The sequence below is a fragment of the Vombatus ursinus genome, unplaced genomic scaffold (assembly GCF_900497805.2).
Source record: "Vombatus ursinus unplaced genomic scaffold, bare-nosed wombat genome assembly UNPS02009205.1, whole genome shotgun sequence".
Lineage (NCBI taxonomy): Eukaryota > Metazoa > Chordata > Mammalia > Diprotodontia > Vombatidae > Vombatus > Vombatus ursinus.
The window spans coordinates 21498488-21520565 of record NW_020948983.1 but is presented as its reverse complement, the minus strand read 5'-3'; the positions used below and the strand labels follow the sequence as shown (position 1 = coordinate 21520565).

At 39.3% G+C, this 22078-nt stretch overlaps 1 protein-coding gene across 1 annotated transcript; it reads right to left on the bottom strand.

Moving 5' to 3' along the window:
- Positions 1 to 1136: 1136 nt before the first annotated feature.
- Positions 1137 to 19941, bottom strand: WHAMM (WAS protein homolog associated with actin, golgi membranes and microtubules). Its single transcript, XM_027852060.1, has 10 exons — positions 19298 to 19941; positions 15904 to 16077; positions 14605 to 14755; positions 13229 to 13398; positions 12367 to 12532; positions 11650 to 11837; positions 8665 to 8751; positions 8345 to 8440; positions 5681 to 6176; positions 1137 to 2945 (listed from the first exon to the last, which is right to left on the bottom strand). Exons 1-10 carry the CDS (start codon positions 19907 to 19909, stop codon positions 2650 to 2652), a joined length of 2436 nt encoding a protein of 811 aa, XP_027707861.1. The 5' UTR covers positions 19910 to 19941; the 3' UTR covers positions 1137 to 2649.
- Positions 19942 to 22078: the final 2137 nt, after the last annotated feature.

Genomic DNA, 22078 nt, shown 5'->3' with positions numbered 1-22078 from the left:
TTTTTCCTGAATTGAACTAACCTACCCCAACAGTAGAAGAATTTTTTTTTAATTTTGGAAGATAATATCATCTTCCATTAGTCCTCCTCAGTACTTTCAACTGATTCTTGTACAACATGGTTTCAAGGCCACCCCAACTACTTTGACTGCCTTCCAAAAGACTCTTTAGTTTGTCAATATTCCTATTCAAATATGGCATGCCAAACTGAAAATAACACTTAAGATGGGACCTGAAAAGCACAGCGTTAAAGTTGGGCCTTATCTAGATCTGTATTTCCCCCAGCCATAGCAGCTAGTCGAGCACCCTGCAGTATTGACACGAAGGAATGATGATCTTTGTGGGACAGGCAATAGTACATCTTATACAACATACAGAAATACCCATTTGCAGGGCTGTGTGGGAGCCAGCTCAAAATGGCTTAAGAGTCAATTGTTAAATTTTCAGTGTGAACACCTACACCTTAGAAATCAGCAAAATCAGCAAACACTACAAATCAGGGCTTGAATGTTTTGTTGTTTGTCTAGATTTAAAAAAGTGATGGAAAAAATGTTAATGATGTAGATTAAACTTAAAAGTGTGTCATAAGTACATTTTCCTCTCCAGAGAGCTGACTGTTAAACATATAATAGCACAATACCATCTACCATTATTATCATTTAACTGGAACTTTAATAGTCCTTCCAGTCCGACTAAATGCTTGTTTCTCATTTTACAAATGTGAAAACTGAGGTACAGGGAGGACAGGTGATTTGTCCAAGGTCATACAAGATCTTCAATGGCACAGCTAGGACTGGAAGCCAGGGGCCCTGTCTGGTCAATGCTTTCTAGTACACCATACTGCCCTTCTTCATTGAAATCTGGTGAATGAATAAAAGAAGTCCTGTAATCAGTTCCTAAAGTTTTATTTTTTAAGTAACTTTTGAGAATGCAACATAAATCTTCACAAACTTCAGTAACGTGTAGAGCAACTCCTAACCTATAGCAAAGAATTTCTTTTTCTTCCCAAGAAGTCTTTTAGACTGATAAAAAAGAAAAATCCCATGACAATCGTCTACTGCCATGTCATAGAATAGAGGCATGTCACAGAATTAGAATTAAACAAATATAATTAAATGAAAAGAAATACATGTCCTGCTTCATTGTTAAAACATTTTAATTTCAATTTTGCCTTTGTTATAAAACACAGAAAGCTCTATCATCCTATAACCAAGTATACAACTGATTACCAAGGCACCACATTTTCTCCCCAACAAAAAGGCACTTGTCAACATTCTAGATACAGAGCTGGTGAAGGTGCATTTTAAATTACTTAAGCTTAAATTACTTAAGCTTAACCAAAATGTTACTATAATATTAAACACCAAAAATATATGAAATTCAACTTTTTCATATAAAATGTTTTTAAACTAGCAAACTGTGTTTTTTGACACAGTAAAAACTGTGTGAGCCAAATGCTACCTATCACCAGAGCATCTATCCCCCGCAGACAAAAACAAGGTGTTTAATGGGGCAGCTAGGACGCATTTCCTCATTTTATGTTTAGATACCAGAAAGGGGGAACATGATTTCCAAGAGCAGCCATTTCCTAAGAGGAAATGTTTCCCACCCACATTCACTACATGATTTGAAACTTTTCCCCCCAATAAAACTGTACATGCCAAACAAAGGCTCAGTTGAAATCCTGTTGAATCTTAAACCTCATATGCTGCCAGTTTTGCACTGGAAATGTTAAAGAATTAGTAGCCACATATTACAAAATTATATCAGTTAAGGTATTATAAGCTTTCCATTCTCCATAAATGTAACACTGAGGTACTGAAAACAGTTCTGTGCACAGATATGCTAGAGAATATAACATAAATTATCTTTACACTATATTTAAAATGTTTCCCAAGTGCCATCAAATTACTCTGGTTACTTACAATAAATTATTCAGTTTTAACAAATTAAAATGTTGATAAACACAATCATTTCAATTATATAACTGCACTATTTCTGAACCACAGCAAAAACTGTCCAACCTCCAAAAAACTCCTCTTCCCTCGCCAGTAAGGTAAAATGGCAATGTTTACTTTTCTGATGTGAAACACGCTTCAGAATCTGAGCGTAACACATTCTATACTGCACGTGGCTTAATGGATAAGTACTAGTCTCTTGTGCCAACAATGTCTGCCAGTTTCTTTAATCTCAATTCTCTTCCTTTCCTCTCTAAAGTGCACAGAGTTGGGGAGGGCGAAGGTGGGGATATTTGTTTTCATTATCCAAAGTATTTACTGAAGAGTTTACACTTTTCAAATTTATTTGGTAGAAAACCATACCAGATATGCATCTTGAATGTAGTGTTGTTTTTTTTTTTCCCCCTCAGGGCTGTTCAGAAACTTCACCTATGAAATGTAATCTAAAGGTTCTTTGGTTAATTTGTGAATGAAAAGATTAAAAAATCATGCATACTCTATTTCGATAACAATGAAAATAATGAAAACCCCTGTGAAGTGGTTCTTGTGCATAAAATGCTGCTATCTTAAAAAATAATTATGGAGGCTGTCCTTCCCTGAGTACATATGCTTCTCCAAAGTCCCTATGCGCGTATGCTGCTTTCTCCTGAGAACTCCATTATTCCAGCAAACCTCTGGCCTCAACAAATCAGGTTAAGTGTCCCATTCTGTGTTATTCTGCTCACCACCGTCATCCTCCTCAGAGTCAGCAGACACTCTCTTAATTCTCTGGAGAGCTGCCTTGATGCTTCTCTCCAGCTCATTGGGTGACTCTTTGTTGACGTCTGTGACAGGTTCTAGATGAACCTTCTTCAATTTAACCCCTTGCTTTATAGCAGCCAGAATGCTATCTCGGACTGAAGCTCCTGGAGTGGGCAGAGCAGGCTTCTCTACCTTGTGGAGAAGCATTTCACCGTGCTTTAAAGAAGCCAAAACTTTATCCATAGTTCCTGCAGCAGATTAAAAACAGTAATAGTTATTATAAAGGCAAAAAGCTTGCCCAAAGCTGGTTTAGATGCAGTATTCTTGTTTACGTTATTTAGACAGAAGTATGTTTACATGTAAAATGATTCAAGGGTCAGCCAACAATCCACAATAAGTTAATGGTGGTAATGTCGCAGCTCCCCCTGCAGATCTCTTAGAAATGACCCTCCACCTTACAGCTAACTCATCTAATTCAAACCCATGAGCAATACAGAACAGATGCAGATATAATGGTAGCAGCATTATTATTTTCTTAGACAAAGTAATTTAGCTCATTCACTAGAAGTGCTTACTTTCTTTTAATGTGTATAAACTTTATATTAGGCTTCTTATGAGTACCAAAAAAAAGGTTAAAGTCACCCCAAAAGAAGAGCCACAGCAGGCTGAGGCATAACTAAACCATTAAACTGTAAACCTTGTCTCCAATGCAATGGAACTCTAACAACTCTGGCTCTTCTTTTTCTAATCTACACATGTTTCATATAAGTGGAAATATTCTTATTTTTATTTTTTCAACAAGCCCTGAAAAATAAAGATAGATAATAGAAAAAATAGATTAAAAAAGATAAAATAGAAAAAGATAAAATTCTCTGTGGTTCCATTTATATAGTATGCCTTGTATTCTATTTCCAGTTCACAAAGCTGTACTTCTCTAAGCTAAAATCTTAGGCACAAACTCAGTTTTACTCTGCAAGTCTGAAGTCAGTTGATCTCTACAAGTGAAAAGATCCACAATAAAACTTCCAATGAGCAGCTCAGTTATGGAAGGTCCATTTTCTAGGTCTGGCACAATGTAGACACAGCAGGACTGGTACCCCCACTGCATTTCGGTGAGTACCCACTTATGCTACACTTGAGGAATTACAAGTGTAGCAACAAATTATAGACCAGGGGTGGGGAGCCTGAGGCCTGGAGGGCACATGTGGCCTTCTAGGTCCTCGGGTGCAGCCCTCTGAGTGAGTCCAACTTTTACAGATCCTTTTGTTAAGAGGATCTGTTCGGTGAAGTTTGGACTCAGTCAAAGGGTTGCACTTGAGGACCTACAGGGACACATATGGCCTCAAGGCCTCAGGCTCCCCACCCCTGCTATAGATTAAGCTGGGGCCCCCACCTTTTGTGCAAAGGGGCTACTGGAGCTGCTATTCATTTCCCTAAAATCATTAGGAAGGTCATTATGAAAAGATGGGGGGGTGGAGAGAAAGGTGGTAACAACAGTATGTCTGAACAGAGAGAAAGCTTTGCTGGCAACTCTGGTAAACTGTTTATATTTATGGGCTGATGTGTTTTGGTGGGGAGAGGAAGGTGGTGGTGGCAGCATTGGGCTTAGAACTTAATCAGGTAAAGCTTCTAAGTCCAGGTCTACTGGTTGGTAACTCTTGAGATTTGCTACGACTAGCTAAACATGATTTTACTTTGGATTTAAACTTGTAAACTGAATTCACAGTTTGGTTCTGGGAATGAAAAGATTTCATAGTCAAGGTCCAATTATTTCAGTGATTGTTTCTCACCCCTGTGATCTAATTTTCTTTCGGTATAATATGTAGAAACTTTGTGTTCTAAGGCCAAATTGCTACTGCTATATAAAGATCTGTATATACTGTAAACTTTTAGGCACTTTTGCTTTCTTTCATCACTTACAAGAATAAGGCCATGCAAACATACAATTTAGTTTCACAATAATAGTTCTGAGATTTTACATGGCACATAATAATGTAAAACATAGCTACAATAAAGCCTTTGATAACCTCGAATCTAGATAACAAAAATCAAGGGCAGGGAATACTTTTGTATTAACGCAGGGCCTTGCCTATAGGTAACAGTCAATAAATGCTTGATGAATAAATACAAAATGACAAGAAAACAAACTTGGTTCACTTCAGCAAGTTATCTGTCAGGTACTCATAATATGCTCAGCACATTAGAATATAAACATTGTTAAAACACTTCTGCAATTGCTAGGGTTTATCCTAATGGTCTAAAACTACAGCTATTATGAAAATGTATTCAGAATGAAATTATTCTACTGATGATCAAGATCCTCACCTTAATAAAGAACAACTTGATTATGATCCCTTTGTATTTTTACTAAGGCAGGAAAGTGTACCTATCTATTTTAGAAAAACTTTTCTATAACAAAAGTTGAAATAAAAAGGATGTTCTACTTATCCCTCAGTTAAATTAGCCAAAACCAGGAGTTTTATGACAATATTTTCCAAAGTAAAACATAATGATTTTCCTTTAGAAAGGTAAGAACTAAATTCTCCTTACAAATAGCAAAAGTTGTGGAATCACAATATTGTAACTAACTGACACAAGCTCATACCAAATAATAAACAGCTCCTCAAGATCATAAATCAGTACACTCTCAAGTGTAAGAAACTGGTAGTAAAGTCGGATTCATTAACACCGTAAATGATTTGGAATCATTTAATTCTTCAAAGTGGTCATGTTTATCAATAACTATCTTAATAGAAGACAGCCTTGTCAATATAATCTATCAAACTCAATACTGAAGGGCTGCATGATTTAAAAAAAATCATTAACAGGGTTATCTAAGACAGAAATGACTGGAATATTTTCGGATCGGAATGAATTCAGGGCCCTGTTCTAAACTGGGGATACAGTGACAATTCCAGATTCCCGAAATAGGAAACAGAAGTTGAAATTATCATAGCAAGAGACAGAAATTCCAAATATTTACCTGTACAGAGGTTTAAAGAACTTTTAGAGGAATCATATAATCTTTCAGCAGTTGATTCACAGACCAGGGGAAGTGGCTGATTATCATCCTTCCCAGGTGTCATCAAGTGTGGAGGCAGAGGGAATGAAAGGGGTGAGGAAGAAGGAAGAGGTGGTGGTGGAGGTGGAGGTGGAGGTGGAGGTGGTGGGGGAGAAGGAGGAGGAAGAAGAGGTGGTGCTGGTGGTGACATCAGTTCTTTGCTGGGTTCTGGATGTGGTGGGTCTCCAAATGGAACCAAAATCTGAATAGAGGTATTTCCAGGACTGTCTTTATATTTAGATGTTTTCAAACCTCTGACTCTGGATGAAGGAGTGTTTCTTGTTTGCTTAGGAGATAAATGGACTATTGACAGTGGTTGAGAAGCTGGTGATGAGATTTTCAGGGAAACATCTTTGGGCACTTTTGGACTAAATGGTTTTGAACAAGATGTTTTAAGCACAAACTGAACTGGACGTTTCTAAAAAAGAAAAGAGTTACGTTAAAAATTTGCTACAAATGCCAACAAAATTTAACACAAAAAACAACAATAATTCCCATTTATATAGCACTTTAAAGTTTACAAAGGGCTTTCCTCCCATCAACCTGACAGCGATAGCTGAAGTATTATTAACCCCACTTTACAGAAATCAAATACTTTGCCCAACGTTAGCAGGGCAAAAGGGTTGGGTTCAGATTATTCCAGTTTACAAAACCAATCCTCTACTAGAAATAAACCATCCTTGGGAACTTATAGTCTACTCTCTGATAAAATAACTTATAGTTATACGGCACTTTCTTCTCAACCTCCCTGTAATATACGTAGTAAGGCAGTTTTCTCCTGGTTTTCTAGGAGACATGTTCTAGGACTGAAGCCCCTTGTCGCGGGTCAAATAGGTGCCAAGTCAAAAACTGAGCACCAGGACTCAGATCCCCACATGACAAGCTCCCTTAGCTCCCTCAAGATGACACTAAAACTTACAAAGAACTTAGTAGGAGAATTTGGAGAATGGCTGATAACTTTTTTAATATTCATTAATTCATTTGTTCTAAGCAATTACCTCAGACTACAAAGCCCACATTGTAGATGCAACTCAAGAAAAGCATTTATCTAACAGAAAGGGAAAACAAGTCCAAAACACATGTGGAGTGGTTAACTCATAAAGAATCAGTAATGCAGAGCTACAAGGCCTCCACGATGAGAAAAAGGTCTTAAAAATCACAGAGGTTTCAAACAGAAATAAATTACGAAAATAAACTGATTCTATCTGGTTACATACTAAAGATTGTTGGTATCTCCTGGTACCTTGCAATATATCTCAGTACTGGCCAGTAAGCAATTTATCTTGATCAACAGCTAATGCTTTAAGTTGGAGCCCTACTTAAATCAGCTACAGTATTAAAGCCTTTTAATTCTACTTTACTTATACATCTGATACTTAATATTCTGTTTCTTCAACAGAAATAATGGTTTTTCAGAACATCCTTTTGACCCCATGGCTTTTCTTTTTAAAATTTGTGTCAAATTTAATTTCAACAACTCTCAAATTTATCCCTAAGTAATTCTCACAAACTGGTACTGAAAAAAATTCTTATAACGCAGCAGACACTTTACCTGTTTATTAGATAGCTCCTTGTAATGTAAAAATCCATAGTTTTGAAATAGTAAAAGTATTATAGTTGGGGACATATGAAGCATAAATATCTTAGTAGTCATCTAATTTTAGAAGGCTTGTTTTTTGCCTTCCTAAAATAAGTCCTTAATAGTTATGAGAAATTCAGAATTTGTTTGCTTGAATCAGATGAAATGCTCTTCAAATTAAAAAAATAATAAATTATGAAAACCCAACCTTTATCTAGGAATGTCAATCTAGACTAAGGTCTAGATAGATATGAAATCCAACTAAATCTAAGAAACATACAAAAATATCCATACTTGTCATGTACCAAAATTTTAACTTTTTTTTTCAGCTAAACAATTCCATATGATAAACACTGAAAAGTGATAAATACATGAGAATAGTATTTCTTTAAAAACTTCAATCTGCAAGTCTTTTACAATAGGTGATTTTCCATCATTATTTTAATTTAGAGGTTTAATTTACTTTAAGGTGTTTCCTGGTCTGTTTTATTCTTCCTGACAGATTCTAGTCTTCCAGATACTTCTTAAATGAAGATTCACTCCTCATTCTTGAATCCTGCTTTTCTCCTTTACTGTATGGTTTCTTCTGTCTCTCCTTTTCTCTTAAAAAACTGCATTCTCTACTTCTGCTCCTATCCAGACTCCGCTTTCACGTTCTGAGTGGCACTTGGGCCCTGGAGCAGAGAGCCGGTGACCAGCAGCAAGGAGCTGGGGAGCAGTGAGCCCAGCATCCTCCAGGGACACAGTGTTGAATGGAGTGAGTGTGGAGGTGGAAGTGGGAGGAAAGGAGGGAAGGAGAGAGGGAGTATGGCTTTTATTTTCTACACTTAGATCACTGATTATAATTGTAGTAGAAGAAGTAAGACTATAAGCTGCCATTTCTCATCTCTATATCTCTAGCACAGAGTAGGCCCTTAAATGTTTGCTGAATTGAATTTAGACTATTTATCTTTCCCTCACAAAAACTTTTCTGAAATATAAATGAGATAATTATTTCAAGTATTTACCTCTTTAAATGATTTTAGGCGTTGAAGTGTTTTCTGTCGTTCTTGGTTTATCCACTCTTGTTTTTCCTTCTCGTCTTCTTTTCTCTTGTTTCTTTTCTGTATTTAAAAAACATACACATTCATAATCTTTAAAATGCTTACCTCCATCATGAAAAACAAAGGTGTCTAAATCTCCTAATCTGTATCATTCCTTCCATTCCACCGGACACATGTTCAGAGCACTAGCCATGGAAGAAAACTGAAGGTTCCATTTTCTTTGTTTCAATGCTATGCTAGTGTGCAGTAGCAAATTGATTAGGCAATTTTCTTTAGCTACTCACCATCTGAATATTATGATGCTGATAAAATTGCTTTATGTCTTCCTGTGCCTGCTGCAATTTGCGATGATGACTTTCCTTGCACTGATCCTGTCATAATAAAACAAATACAAAACTCAATTTGACTCTTATTTCTGTGGGCCATGTTTTAAAAAGTAGGTTAAAAAGGATTCTAGTTTATAGGCTGCTGTTCAAGACCCTCAACCTGCATGAGTTTCCATTAGAGCTCAACAGTGCCTCTTTCAACACAATGTTGCCCAGTACTTTGAGAAATGAAAAAAGAGATTCTCCACCAAAACGCATATGAGATTTATTGGGCAATTCCCCAGACCGGAAGTAGGCTGTGTTCCAAAGGGGCTAAAAGTGGTGGTAAAATACACAGGGCAGCTGGCAAGCCTAACAAAAAGCTGTAAACAAAATTTATGCCTGATAATTGGGGAATGGACTATTACTTTGTCCCAAGAAATGACTGAAGAACACAGAGCCAAATGAATAATAATATAAAAATATAAATAAAATAAACACTGAGGAGCAACAAAACTCTGGTCAAATACAATGCTCAATGTTAGTGCCATACTATCCAGGATACAGCTATCTCTACAGATTATATTGATATACCTGTGTGTTGTGGTTTGGGGGAGGAGGTCAGAGTCAGAGACTGTCCACCCAGGGATGCCAAAAACTGTTGTGGTTTCATGGTGTATTATGGTGGACCGTCTCAAAAAATTCAGAGTCAGACCACCTCTTATCCAAGTACAGGTATTTAGTGAGATTAATGCCTGTCATGAAGTAGGCTAAGTTCCAAGAGGAACCAGCAGCTTTAGTAAAAGCAAGACAGCCTTTTATAGGGTAAAGATGCAATTACATAACAGAAATTATGAATATTTGAAAGGCAGGAGGGATCTATTAAGGGATTAGGTGATAGGGGAGGGGTCCCAGCCTCAGTGGAACCAGGCATGCGATTCCCCATAATGCATACAGAAAAACCCATTTGAGGGGTTATGTATGTGTGATAATGATATTATAACAAGCCTGTCCATATCATAAGCTCACCTAAAGGACAGCTTTTGCTATTACTGTGCAGGTGCCTACTTAGGAAAAGTCCCTTCTATTGTTTTGGGGTCCACATCCTGCTTGGGCATCCTGGTGGTGCTTTCTGAATGGCTGAGTATGTGGTCCTATCTGAGACGAGACGGATGTGGCTGTGGTTGAGTGTATGGACATACCTGCTGCTTCTGTGGGAAATATGAGGAATGGGTCTGGGGGCAGTAACTGGGATCCCATCACATGGACACCCCTGCTGTTTCTGTGAGAAATATGAATTCATGGACACACCTGTTGTTCTAGTGAGCAGTAAGGCATATATGAAGAAGTCAGGATATTGAATTGAACTGGGGGTGGGGGGGCAGTGGCTAGTTAGGGGCAGTGGGCTGGCTGTTCAGTGGGGCCCACAAGGAAGTTAGAATATTGGGGCTGGGGGCAGCTTTATTCGGATTCCATCGTGTGTATATATATTTCTATGTGCTTGTACACACACATCCATATATACCTTCTTTTCTGTTAATAATCAATAATCTGATTTTCCCCCTGGAAATGTACTTTGTAAATGGGTTTGTTTGGAAATATTTCTTGTGCCAAAACAACATGTATCAATAATTTAAGTCCATTTTACTAATAACATACCTGAAGTACAGTATTAATAATATGAATAAATGCAAAAGATATTTTATGTAGCCTTATATATGACCTTGAATTTATCAAGTTATCATTCAACTACATCTGACCACCATTTAAAATACTGTCTTGAAGGATATGTTCTAAAATTCAACCTCATATGTTAGAAACACTTTCCCTCTCTTGGGAGGCTGTCAGAGAAGGTTAGAGCAGATGTTCCTGATCACCAATAACTTCTAACCATTGAAGCCTGGACCTCTTTACAATTCTCCATCTTTTTCAACCTCAAAAATTCTATAAATTGTATCAGAGAAGGCACCTGTTGGAAAGGTAGTTCCTAAATACAGGAACTATGACTCTGGAAAGTGCATTATTATTATTTAAATTCTCCTTATCCACTTGTGTCATGCTATGCTCATTTAGAGTGGGATAACTCAAGAGGGCAGCTGCTGGTGCAGTGGACAGGCTGCCCAACCTGGAGTCAGGAAGACCCACCTTCCTCAGTTCAAATCTGGCCTCAGACATTTATTAGCTGTGTGACAGTGGGCAAGTCACTTAACCCTGTCCGTCTCAGTTCCTCATCTGTAAAATGAACTGGAGAAGAAAATGGCAAATCATTCCAGTATCTTTGCCCAAAAAAACCCAAATGGGAATAAAAAGAGTCGGACATGACTTAACAACAACTCAATACCTAACAAACATGATTAAGCTTACTAAGTCATAACCCGACCCACTTGAGCACACCCAAAGTCCACTGGAAACAGCCTGGAGTGGTTGTTTTTCTTGTCATTAGAGTGAGACAATTCTTTAAGTATTTTAAGCTTCATATGTATAAAGATATTTTAAAGAAAAAAAAAACCTCACTGACATTAGGAAAATGAAACTTAATTTTAAAGACAGATGAGATGAAGAATGTTATTTCAATAATATATATTTTAAAGTAACAATTTTTTTTACAATAGCTAATTAAAAAACCAGTAAAGTACACTTGTAAGCATTCCCTACAGGTATTCTCAGCAATAAAGTCAATTTTTCTTAAAATTGCAAGATATTATAAATAAATTGTGGTGAATTCCTATTATAGTAATTGGTATTTTTTTTTAACCAATACTAATTCACTAAGGAACCTGAAAGAAGAGCTCATAAGAAGAAACTTAAACACGTATTTAGTAACTGGAAATACGACATCATTACATACATTCCTCTATAGTTACTATCTTCCTAAAAACTTAAGTTTTCAATGCTTTTTTATCCACCAATAAGAGGAAATCACAGGAAAGGAAGAGAAAAAGATTCCACAAACGCATTTATTACTTTTTTGTTCCTGAGATAGGCTCTTCTTGCACAAATGGCCCCTCGCTTGGACTCTAGCTGCTGAGATTGCCGCTTGAGTGTCTTCATTTCTGAAATCTGGGAATTCTGTTGTCCCACTAGATAATCAACAACTTTAAGTTCCTCAGGATTTTCACATGTATCATAATACACAACTTCATCCTGTTTTTCTAGAAATAGGAACCATGAATAAGAACCAGTTTTAAAATTAAGTCCTCAATTCATAAAAGAATCTGGATGAGGAATTTTAAACATGCATTTGGTAATTAACACATATAAACACTAAAATAACTTAGTATTTTTTAAAATCAAGAAAACTATTTTTGTCCAAACCTACGATTTCTTCCCTTCCCCTCCCCAGCCCCCAATACGGTTAACAATTTGTCTGTAACTTACAACTTTACAAAGCTGTCTGATGTATTGGAAGCTCAAGTGACCGGCACAAGGTCACACAGTTATTCTGGGTGAGGCAAGATCTGAACCCACGTCTTCCTGACTTCAAGGTTCAACCCACATGCTACCTTTTGAAGAACATTTCTTACATGCTAAATATCTAAAATGTTTAAAACTTAAGTTTTAAAAGTTAGTTTAACATTTTTAATGTGAAGTACATAATGAGTAGGAAATGTATTACATTTAACATTGTCTCTAGCTACTGGATACTGCACATAATTTGTTCTCTCCACACATACACCTTACCTTTTATGAGTCGTCTTACAGTGTCTAGCTCTGTAATAAGCAGCATCTCTTCAAACTTCAATATTTCAAGCTGAACTTCATACAACTCAAGTTGAACTTCATAATACTGCATTTCTAATTCATCGACCACATCAATATTTTTCTCTACTTCAGAAAGACCTTCTACCTTATTAATAAAAAAAGAACATAATGTCAATAAAAACAATACATTACAAAAAGTATGTTTACAGATTTTCCCAATTATTTTTTGACAAGCAATAGATACATGCAGACATGGAGAAAAATATTACTGTAACTTGCCTATTTAATGTGACACAGGTGCTAGCATATTGTGACCAATTCAAGCCCATTTACAAGAGGCCATCTTTAGCTTTTCCTCATAAACTGTTAAACATTTGTCTTAAAAAACTGATGGAAAGGAACAATGTATTATAGTAGTAATTTCCTATTTAAAGTCATAGGAGCCTAGGAAAAGTTTTACGGTCATGACACTGTAACGAGTAAATTAACAACAAACTATTCCAGTGCACTGTTAAATAAATTACAATCTCCAAATAATAAAAAGTGTGCTAGTGCCCTGAAAGCATTAATTCATTGCCCAAAGTAGCTTACCTACTTTTGTAATGAGTTTTAACATTATTACAAAGGGAATCACATACCACAAATGGGTTAAATGCTGATTTTGCTGTCTCTTACTTTATGGAAAAAAACCTAGAATAGCATCAAGTTGCTCTCTAGTGATTTTATATTTGCTTATTCCATACTATCCTCAAAAATGTTTTGAGCTCCTAGGAAAAAAAGGTGCTACAAATATTGTAGGGACAGTGCTATTAGATAAAAATCACATTTGTTTTCACCTTACCTTCTTTTGAATTTCAATTCTTTTTCGATTCAAGCATAGTTCTTTGGCTCTCCTGTGTTGCAGAGTTTCTCTTGCTAACATGTACTTCAGTTTTTCAAGTCTGGGGGCAGCTAAGGCCCAGGTGGCTTGGCCAAATCCTTCTTCATCCTGCTCCATCTGTTTTCGCATTACTATTGCATTAAAATTTAAAAGATAAATGACACTCACAAGAAATCAGGGGTTTGTGTAACAATTAAAAAACAGGCCCCACCCTCCACTTTTTGCCCATTGCCCGTACTTATCTTTCCCATTAAGTACTATGCACAATGGGTAATAAATCACAATGATGCTCTTGTTCCTGTTCACACTCTTAAAAAAACAGAAAGAGGGAAGAAAGAAGAGTTGTTCTTTCTATACATATCAGATCCCTCTCAATACTTCTTCTTTTGAAAGAAGAAGGATCAAAAAATCTTTTGAAAAGATTTTTGTGTGTTGCATACAGTACCCATCTTATAATAATTGCTAAATGCAAACATTAAGGGATGAATCGGTTAAATAACCCACTTTGAAAACATGTGCTGCTTTATTACTTAACTAGTTTCAGTGTGCTGATAAATTCTGTCAATGGCAATTTTCAGTAACAAATATGACAAAAAGCAATTTTAAAATCAATTTCACCTGAAATGTTTTTAAGAGTAACCTCCTGTCATACCAATGAAAGCCAAATTCGGTTACTTAAAAACCCACATTACTCATTTTTAAAAAAGAATTCTGCTTTCTAGCCTTATCTGGTACATTTAATTTTGTTTTCATTTAACCAAAATTAGGCAATCTGGTTGTAGTTTAATGGTTTGACCATTGTTTAATCCTATTTGCTTGAACATCTGCAACAGTGAATCCTGCAGAGCTTAAAGAAACAACTTCACTCTTGTAATGAATTTTTGGATGGTACAGGTGTACGTACGGGGGAAAGGGTATAAGCAAGCCAAGCAAAGCTGGCAGTCAGTAGTAAGCCCTCCCCTTATAATCTCCTACAAGGTGGATTGCAGCTTTGAAAATATTTGTATAAGGTCAAGTGGCTCACCCATACCCAACTACTGTCCTGATTCAGTAAGAGCATGGAAAGTCATACGTAGTTCGAAGAAAGCTATTCCTTTAAAAATAAAAAAGTTGATTTCTACAATTTTACAGATATCTAATACTGAAACAGATGTCTACATGACATTTCTACTGTTAGAAAATGAGACTGTTAGGAAGAACACCAAAATTCTGCTTCTGATAGTTTTTAACTCCAATGACACTGGAAGAAATGAAATCCATACATTGTTGTTCATTTGGGGGTAGGGGGAAGGAGGCTGAGAAGTCTATGCTCTAGCACAATATTCTCTGATGCTTACTGGCCAATGCATTTACTGTTTCCTTAAAATAATTCACAGTGATGTCTTGAATAGATGTCACAGCTTCTTCAGCCTGTCTGGTCCATTCTTTGGCCTCTTTCTGCAATGCCTCTATTCTCTTAGGGCCCAATTCATCAAACTCCAAGGACTTCTATAGACAGAATGAAAGAACGACTTCAGCTCAATAGTGGATAATGGCAATGTGGATGCCAAGTGTTTTGCAGGATTCGAAATACCTTTGCCCCTCATCTAAAGGAGGCAGCAGGAATTATTTTAGCTACTTATTATTACTTTTCTCCTTAAAGTTTTGGCTTCTCTCCTAGTATGGAAATAATAACACCCTAAAATTTGTATACTACCTACTTGGGAGGAAAAGCACGAAGTCATTTTTGTTCTTTTTTATGAACAAAGAATTATGCTTTCTTTATGTACAAAAACACAGTATTTACAGAGAGAGAATTCTGAAAAGGCAACATTGTTGGTGAGTGTTTTATGGCTATGAAAAAGAGCTCTTCTGTGCACAATTCTATAGTTCTCTTTTAGAACTGTAGAACATGTGTGTAAATTCCTCAACTAATTAAATTTAATGGCACTAATTTCATACTTAAGTTAATTTATATTGAAATAGCAATTCTAATTGTAGCCTAGCTTTAAAATCTTTTTCTATAAAGTACAATTTACCAATAAAAAGAACACTATAAAAGGAGGAAAAAGTAGAACAAATTCATTAAAAAAAAACAGTATAATACAAAAACTACAAATGAAAAGGAGACTTATTTTGTAAAATAAGCCAGAGTAGCATGCATTTATATATTTGTTTAGCACTGAGATACAGAACACTTTTTAAAAATACCAAAATATGGCTGGTTTTTAATGTGTATTGTTAGGTGGGGGAAGAGAGTGGTATGGTGGACGGTACAATGAACCAAGAGTCAAGAAACTAGGGTTCTTGACCTCTGCCACTAATCTGCTTTTGAACTAAGATAAGGGATAACACCTCTGTACAACACCTCTGTATTTCATTTGTGAAATGAAAGCAATACTTGCAAAATTGCTGCAGGGCTCAAATGAGAAAATAGTATAAAGCACTTTGAAAAGCATAAAACATTATAAAAATAGATTATCATTACTTAATTTCCATTCCCTTCCCAGACCAGTATATACTACTAAAACATTTCTGTATGGGTAACTAAAGTAATTTGCCAATGTAATATATTATTATTAATTTAAATGCAGTTGGTGAAATGTTGCTTTGCAAACACTACAATACACATAAGAAGAATAAGAAAGAAAACATACTGAAATTTCTAGCTTGTATAATGTTGCAAGCTCTCGCATATCCCTGAATGGCTGCAGCAAATATTGGTAGAAGTTTGTTGCCACAGTAACTAATTCCTGGTAAGCTTCATCTTCTTCTTCATAAACTTTCATTAAATCTATCATCTTGTCAGCATTTTTATGCCTGTGAATAATCTAAAAGATAAAAAGGATTTTAAAGGTTAGCTACAGGAGGTTTTTGAAATGTACAGAATAGAAGGACCATGACTATTGTATTCAGTACAAATTTTATGTGTTTACTGATTTTTCCCAAACCATGATTCTCCTGATTTAGAGTTAGGTCCTCTAAATATAAAGCCAGTTATTTTTTCCACTGTAACACACTGATTCTCATAAAAATGTCTGATATAATAAAACTTTTATATATGCTTAATTTTGAAAGTATAACCAAAATTGGATGAATTAACCACCATTTTAAAAAAAAGTAAAATTTGGTTAAATTCCCCTTCCAAATCTCTCACTCCCTGAAATTTGCCACAAAATATAAAATTAGAAATTATACACTAAGGTTAAACTATTTAGCCTAGTATTTAGTCTTTTATAGTGAAAATGTAAAAAGTCATGTTTGAAGATGGGAATATGCCCCAAACATCCCCACCTTCCATCTGTGAAGTGAGGGAAGAGGGAAAGACCAGGTAACCTCCGGGGCCTTCCCAGCTTTAAACTTTATCATCTTAGAGTAAGAGTTTTAACCTGGGGTCCATGAACTTTTTTTTTTTCCTAAAAAATTTGGTAACTATACTTCAAAACTGGTTTTCTTTTTAATCCCATGTATTTATTTTATGCATTTAAAAAGACTGTTCCGAGTTCACTGGCTTCACCAGCCCGCCAAAGGTGTTTGTGGAAAAAAAAAAAAAAGGTTAAAAGATCTCTGTCTTGAGAGATTCATACCTGTTACATATTATCCACAATTTTCTCAAAACCCGTCTATAATGTATTTTAGTCCAAAACTATGACTTTCAACAGAATTTCTTAAATTCTAGTATTCTGAAAGGTGAAAGGACTAGCTGATGAACAATTTCAGATTTACCCTTGATATAGCCTTCATTACTTCAAAAGATTTGATTCCATTCCTCCCCATCTTCATAACTCCAAAAATAAAGAATCCTAATCTTAGTTTGCCCTCATGTGGATATCCATTCTAGTAATCCTTGCATCTCCTTCTCACTCCACATATCCAATTAGTTGCCAAGTCTGGTTGAGTCTACTTCCAATCATTACTTTTACTCCATTCACAAAGGGCCACCATCTTAACTCAGACCCTAATCATTTTCCAATCTCTCCTCCCAACATTCACTCATCTGCCAAGATAATCTTTCTAAGGCACAAGCCTACCCATGTCCCCTTCACAAAAACCTTCTCTTTATTTCCTCTAGAATAAAATGCAAATTCCTCACCTTGGCATTTAAAACCCTTCATAATGTAGACATACCTTACACTTCCTATTTTATTTCACATTACTCTCAGAAACTGCAAAACAGACTGCAGCTAAACCAAACTATTAGCTATTCCTTAAACTCATATTCTGCTCACACATTTTCATAAATCATCCTTCATACCTGGAACACATTGCTTCATCTTGGCTTGCCAATACCCTTACTTCCCTTCAAGACTTAGCTTAGGTGCTATCAACAAAGAGCCTTACCATCCAGTTGATGCCTTGCTTTTACTTAACCGAGAACACGTATAAATTCTTACCTTCTCTTCAGCACAACCTAAGCTCCTTGAAGGCAGTTACAGATTCACTGTCTTCCTATTCCCAAGGCCTGCACACAGCAAGGGCTTAACAACTGCTACCTGAATTGTTGAATTACTGTCATTCTTGACATAATAATCAACAGTACCTTGTAAAGTTTTCAGGTAACTGAAAAACTGTATGACAACCAAAAGCTCCCTTTCCTGGGTTTTGACTTAAACATAGGATAAGCCATGAGGTATTTGAATTCTGCTCCTGAAAACTCCTTGTATTTGTCCACAATAAAGCTCATTCACCATTTTTTTTTGCCCTTTCACTGTCTTATGAAACCCTCCTATAGCATTTTCCGTGTCTGTTCACTACCTATAGACTGATTTCAGCTTTTACTTCTATTTTCACATGCTCGGCCAAAGAGATTGTGTCTTCTGCCTTCTATAGTTCAAAGGATCAGATTTAAGGCTGGAAGGAACCTCAAAATCTATAGTCCAGGATTTAACCTGGGATCTGCGAATTAAAAAAAAATTATTTTGATAACTGTATTTCCACATAAATTGGTTTCCTTTGTAATCCTATGTACTTTATTATGCACTTAAAAACATTCTGAGAAGGGGTTTATATAGTCTTCGTTACAGTGCCATGGGCAGCTAGGTGGCACAGTGGATAGAGTACTAGGCCTAGAGTCAGTAAGACTCATCTTCCTGAGTTCAAATCTGGCCTCAGACACTACCTTTGTGATCCTGGGCAAGTCGTCTGTTTGCCTCAGTTTCCTCATCTGTAAAATGAGCTGGAGAAGAAAATGGCAAACCACTCCAGTATTTTTGCCATGAAAACTCTAATGGGGGGGCAGGTAGGTGGCAAAGTGTATAGAGCCCTGGAGTCAGGAAGATCTGAGTTCAAATGTGGCCTCAGACACACGATACTAACTAGCTGTGTGACTCTGGGCAAGTTATTTAACCCCAAATTGCCTCACAAAACAAACACACAGAAAAACAAAACTCTAATGGCCTCACACAGTCCAACACGACTGAACAACAAAACAAGACTGCCAAGGGTGTCTATGATACATAAAAAGGTTAAGGCACTGTTCTTATATACTTCCCAACATATACCTCCCAAAATACTTCAACGCTAATTTCTGGATAAAAACGTTTGACATTTTTTAAGTGTCTACCCCTACCACAAACCACAGGCAAATGGAAATCTCCCTGTATTCAAACAATGAGGTCCATCCCTAAAGGATTTGCATTGGAAATATTTATTTCTCGGATTGACAATACTGTTACCCAGCTGTTCAAGAGAGGCACACGTGCCTTAATTAAGGAAAACTCCCGTAAAACTATCCTTACAGAATGTAATGACTTACGACGGGGTTTGCAGAGAGCAGTGAAGTGAAGGCCTGACCTTTTAGAATTCGATTTTTATCATGGGCTCTCAAACCCTCTCAGACCCGGGGCCAGGAGCTTAAACCCTGGTGTTTCCTTCTACAGTGGGAGAGAGTTCACGGAGCGGGGCAGATTTTAATTGGGTGGATTGACGGACGGTAGCCAAGAGCCCTCCCACTTTGGGGCCCACGTGCCTGTCACTTTTTTCAGGCGCCAAGGCATGCCCCTGCCCGACCCGTCATGCCCCCAGCCCCACGGTGCGGCGGGCCGGCCGTACCCCCTGCAGCCGCTCTTTAGCCCGGGCCACGTGCCCCTGCAGGGTCTTCTTCCGGAATTCGGGCAGGTTCTCCAAGTACTCGTCCCCCGGCTCGCCGTCGGCGCAGAAGAGCGAGTCCAGGAGCATCCTGGCTCCGCACCTGTCGGCCGCGGCGCTCAGGTAGAGCTCCAGCTGGCGGCAGCGCTCCTGCAGCGCCGCCTCGTCGGGCGCGGGCCCGGCCGGGAAGAGCAGCGCCCACAGGCCCGGGCCGAGCTCGGGGGGCAGCGCGGGGAAGCAGGCCTCCAGCTGCGGGCTCACGGCGGCCAGCTGCCGATGCACGCCCTGCAGCTCGGCCGCGGAGAAGAGGCCGGCCCAGCTAAGCGGCCCGCCCGCCTCGGCCTCGGCCTCGGCCTCGGCCTCCTCCGCCGGGGCCGGCCCCAGGCCCTCGCGGCGCCGCCGCTGCCGCTGCTGCTGCCGCTGCTGCAGGGTCCGGTTGTGACAGGTCACGGCGAACTTGGCCTCGGGCTCGTTCCAGGCCACCATGAAGCGCAGATTGGGCCGCTCGGGCTCCGAGAACAGGTTCTCCTTGACGGCCACCCAACCCTCCAGGCTGTCGAGCCGCTCTTCCGCCATGGCCCGGCCCTGTCCGGGAAGGGCCGCGAGGGGCGCCCCTCACGGGCCGCAGGGCTCGCAGCTAGAGGGCCGCAGGGGCGCGGGGCCGCTCCGCCTCCCCGGGGCCCGCGGCGCCCCGAGCCTGGCCTCGTCTCGCGGTCTCCCGGAGCCGCGGCGAACCGGGAACATTTTCTGCGGGGGCGAGGCGTCCCCCAAAGCCGAATCACCCTCCGCCGCCGCCCCTCCCATTGGCCGAAGCATGGTCGCCGGTACTCCTCCCACGGGCGGGGGAGGGGGGTGCGGGAGGGTCACCCTCCGCCGCCGCCCCTCTTATTGGCCGAGACACTTCCGCCAGAGCCTCTCCCATTGGCCGAACCAGGGCGCAGGGGCGGAAGAGGGGCGGGTGCAGTCTCAGCTCTGCGATGAAACTGCGGGAGTAGAGGTAGGGGGCGGAGCCATGCCATTGGGGGCGGGGCCAGCTTCTGGGTCTGGTGGCATTACAAATGTCCTCTTCCAATATTTAGTCTCCCCCCCTCCCCCTTTCCCCCATCCCCAGGCCCTTTACAATTTCCAATTGTAGGATCATAAATCATTAACACAGACTTGGGACTTAAGATGCCATCTGGTCCAGTCCCCCCATTTTATAGATGAGGAAAACTGAGGTCTGTGGAGGTTGAGTGATAAAACTTAGACCTGGGAAGCCTCTTACGAGCTGCTGAGTTCAGTCGTTTTTCAGTCTGATTCTTCATGACCCCATTTGCAGTTTTCTTGGCAAAGATACTGGGTTGGTTTGCTGTTTCCTTCTCCAGCTCATTTTCCAGATGAGGAAATTGAAGCAAACCGAGTTAAGTGACTTGCCCAGAGTCTTGCACCTAGTAAGTGTATGAGGACAGATTTGAACTCAGGAAGATTCCTGACTCCTATGCACTCTGCCACTTAGCTGCCCATAGAGGCCACTGTGATGGATATAAAATCTGGTCTCTGTCCTCAGACACTATAGCCTAACAGGGAAGGCTTGTGTGTAGGCACTCTCTAACTCAGAATCCTAGAATGCTGAGGCTGGGAGGGCATTAGGAGCTCATTAGGGCCTAGGCCAACTCTGTTATTTTACAGATGAATAGACTGAGGTAGGAAGAAGGGAGAGGACTTGTTCAAAGTCATTTTCAATCAATAAAAGCCTACTATATACCAGATACCGCTAAGTGCTGGGCATACAAAAAGAGGCAAAAGACAGCCCCTGATGTCAAGGAGCCTGCAATCTAATGGGAGAGACAATATGCAAACAAATATGTACAAAGCAAGCAGCATACAGGATAAATAGGAAATAACATAGGGAAGGCACTGGAATTAAGAGGGATTGGGGGAAGGCTTCTAATAGAAGGTGGGACTCTGGTTTGGACTTAAAGGAAGACAGGGAGGTCACTAATTGTAGCCATGGAGAGAGAGTGTTCCAGGCATGGGGGATAGCCAGAGAGAATGTTGGGAGCTGGAAGACAGAGTGTCTTGTTTGTGCAACAGCCAGGAGGCCAGGGTCCCTGGATTGAAAAGTATATGTATGGGAGTAAGGTGTAAGAAGACTGGAAAGGTAGTGATGGGGTGCTTGGGTGCTTGTGCTTGTTCTTGGACCCCAATTTCTCCTTAGTCTCAGAAACCCTATCTCTGACAACCACTCCCCAGCCCAAGGACACTGTGCCTAGCAGTTATTCGTGCGTGGGCCCCAGCATGACCTTTATCTCTCTCCCTGGTGCAGCTACACAAAGCTGGGTGAGAGAGTGCTGGGCTGCTCAGGCTCCAGCCCTCAGATCATGTCTCTGGAAGCCTCCCAATTCCTTAGTAAGTTCCTGTCTTGTGAGAAAGCTTTCCCTTGTTGCACAGCATTGTCTAATCAAGACAGAGGGAGAGGAGTGCCTTGCCCAGCCCAAGGAGTTTTGTGCTTGGCTGGCCCAAGGACTCCTCCTCCTGCCAGACTCCCAAGATCCGCACCTCTGTCATCTCCCTCCCTGTCTGGTATACTCCCTGTACTTTCTCATCCATTGCTCTCAAAGACACCTGCACCTTTGGATTACCTCATCAATGTCCCTGGCATTCCTTTCCCATGCCCCTTTCCATATAAACCCTAGCTCCATCCTCAGTCTCTCAAAGGTTCCTTAAGAATCCTTGTCCGCTGAAAAGCGTAACAATAAATCTTTG

Coding starts and splice junctions, on each gene's coding strand:
- WHAMM (XM_027852060.1), bottom strand. CDS start 19,909: ATGGCGGAAGAGCGGCTCGACAGCCTGGAGGGTTGGGTGGCCGTCAAG. Junction 13,399..14,604: donor AACAGTAAATGCATTGGCCA/GTAAGCATCAGA, acceptor TTAATGCAATAG/TAATGCGAAAACAGATGGAG. Junction 8,441..8,664: donor AGCATCATAATATTCAGATG/GTGAGTAGCTAA, acceptor TTTTAAATACAG/AAAAGAAACAAGAGAAAAGA.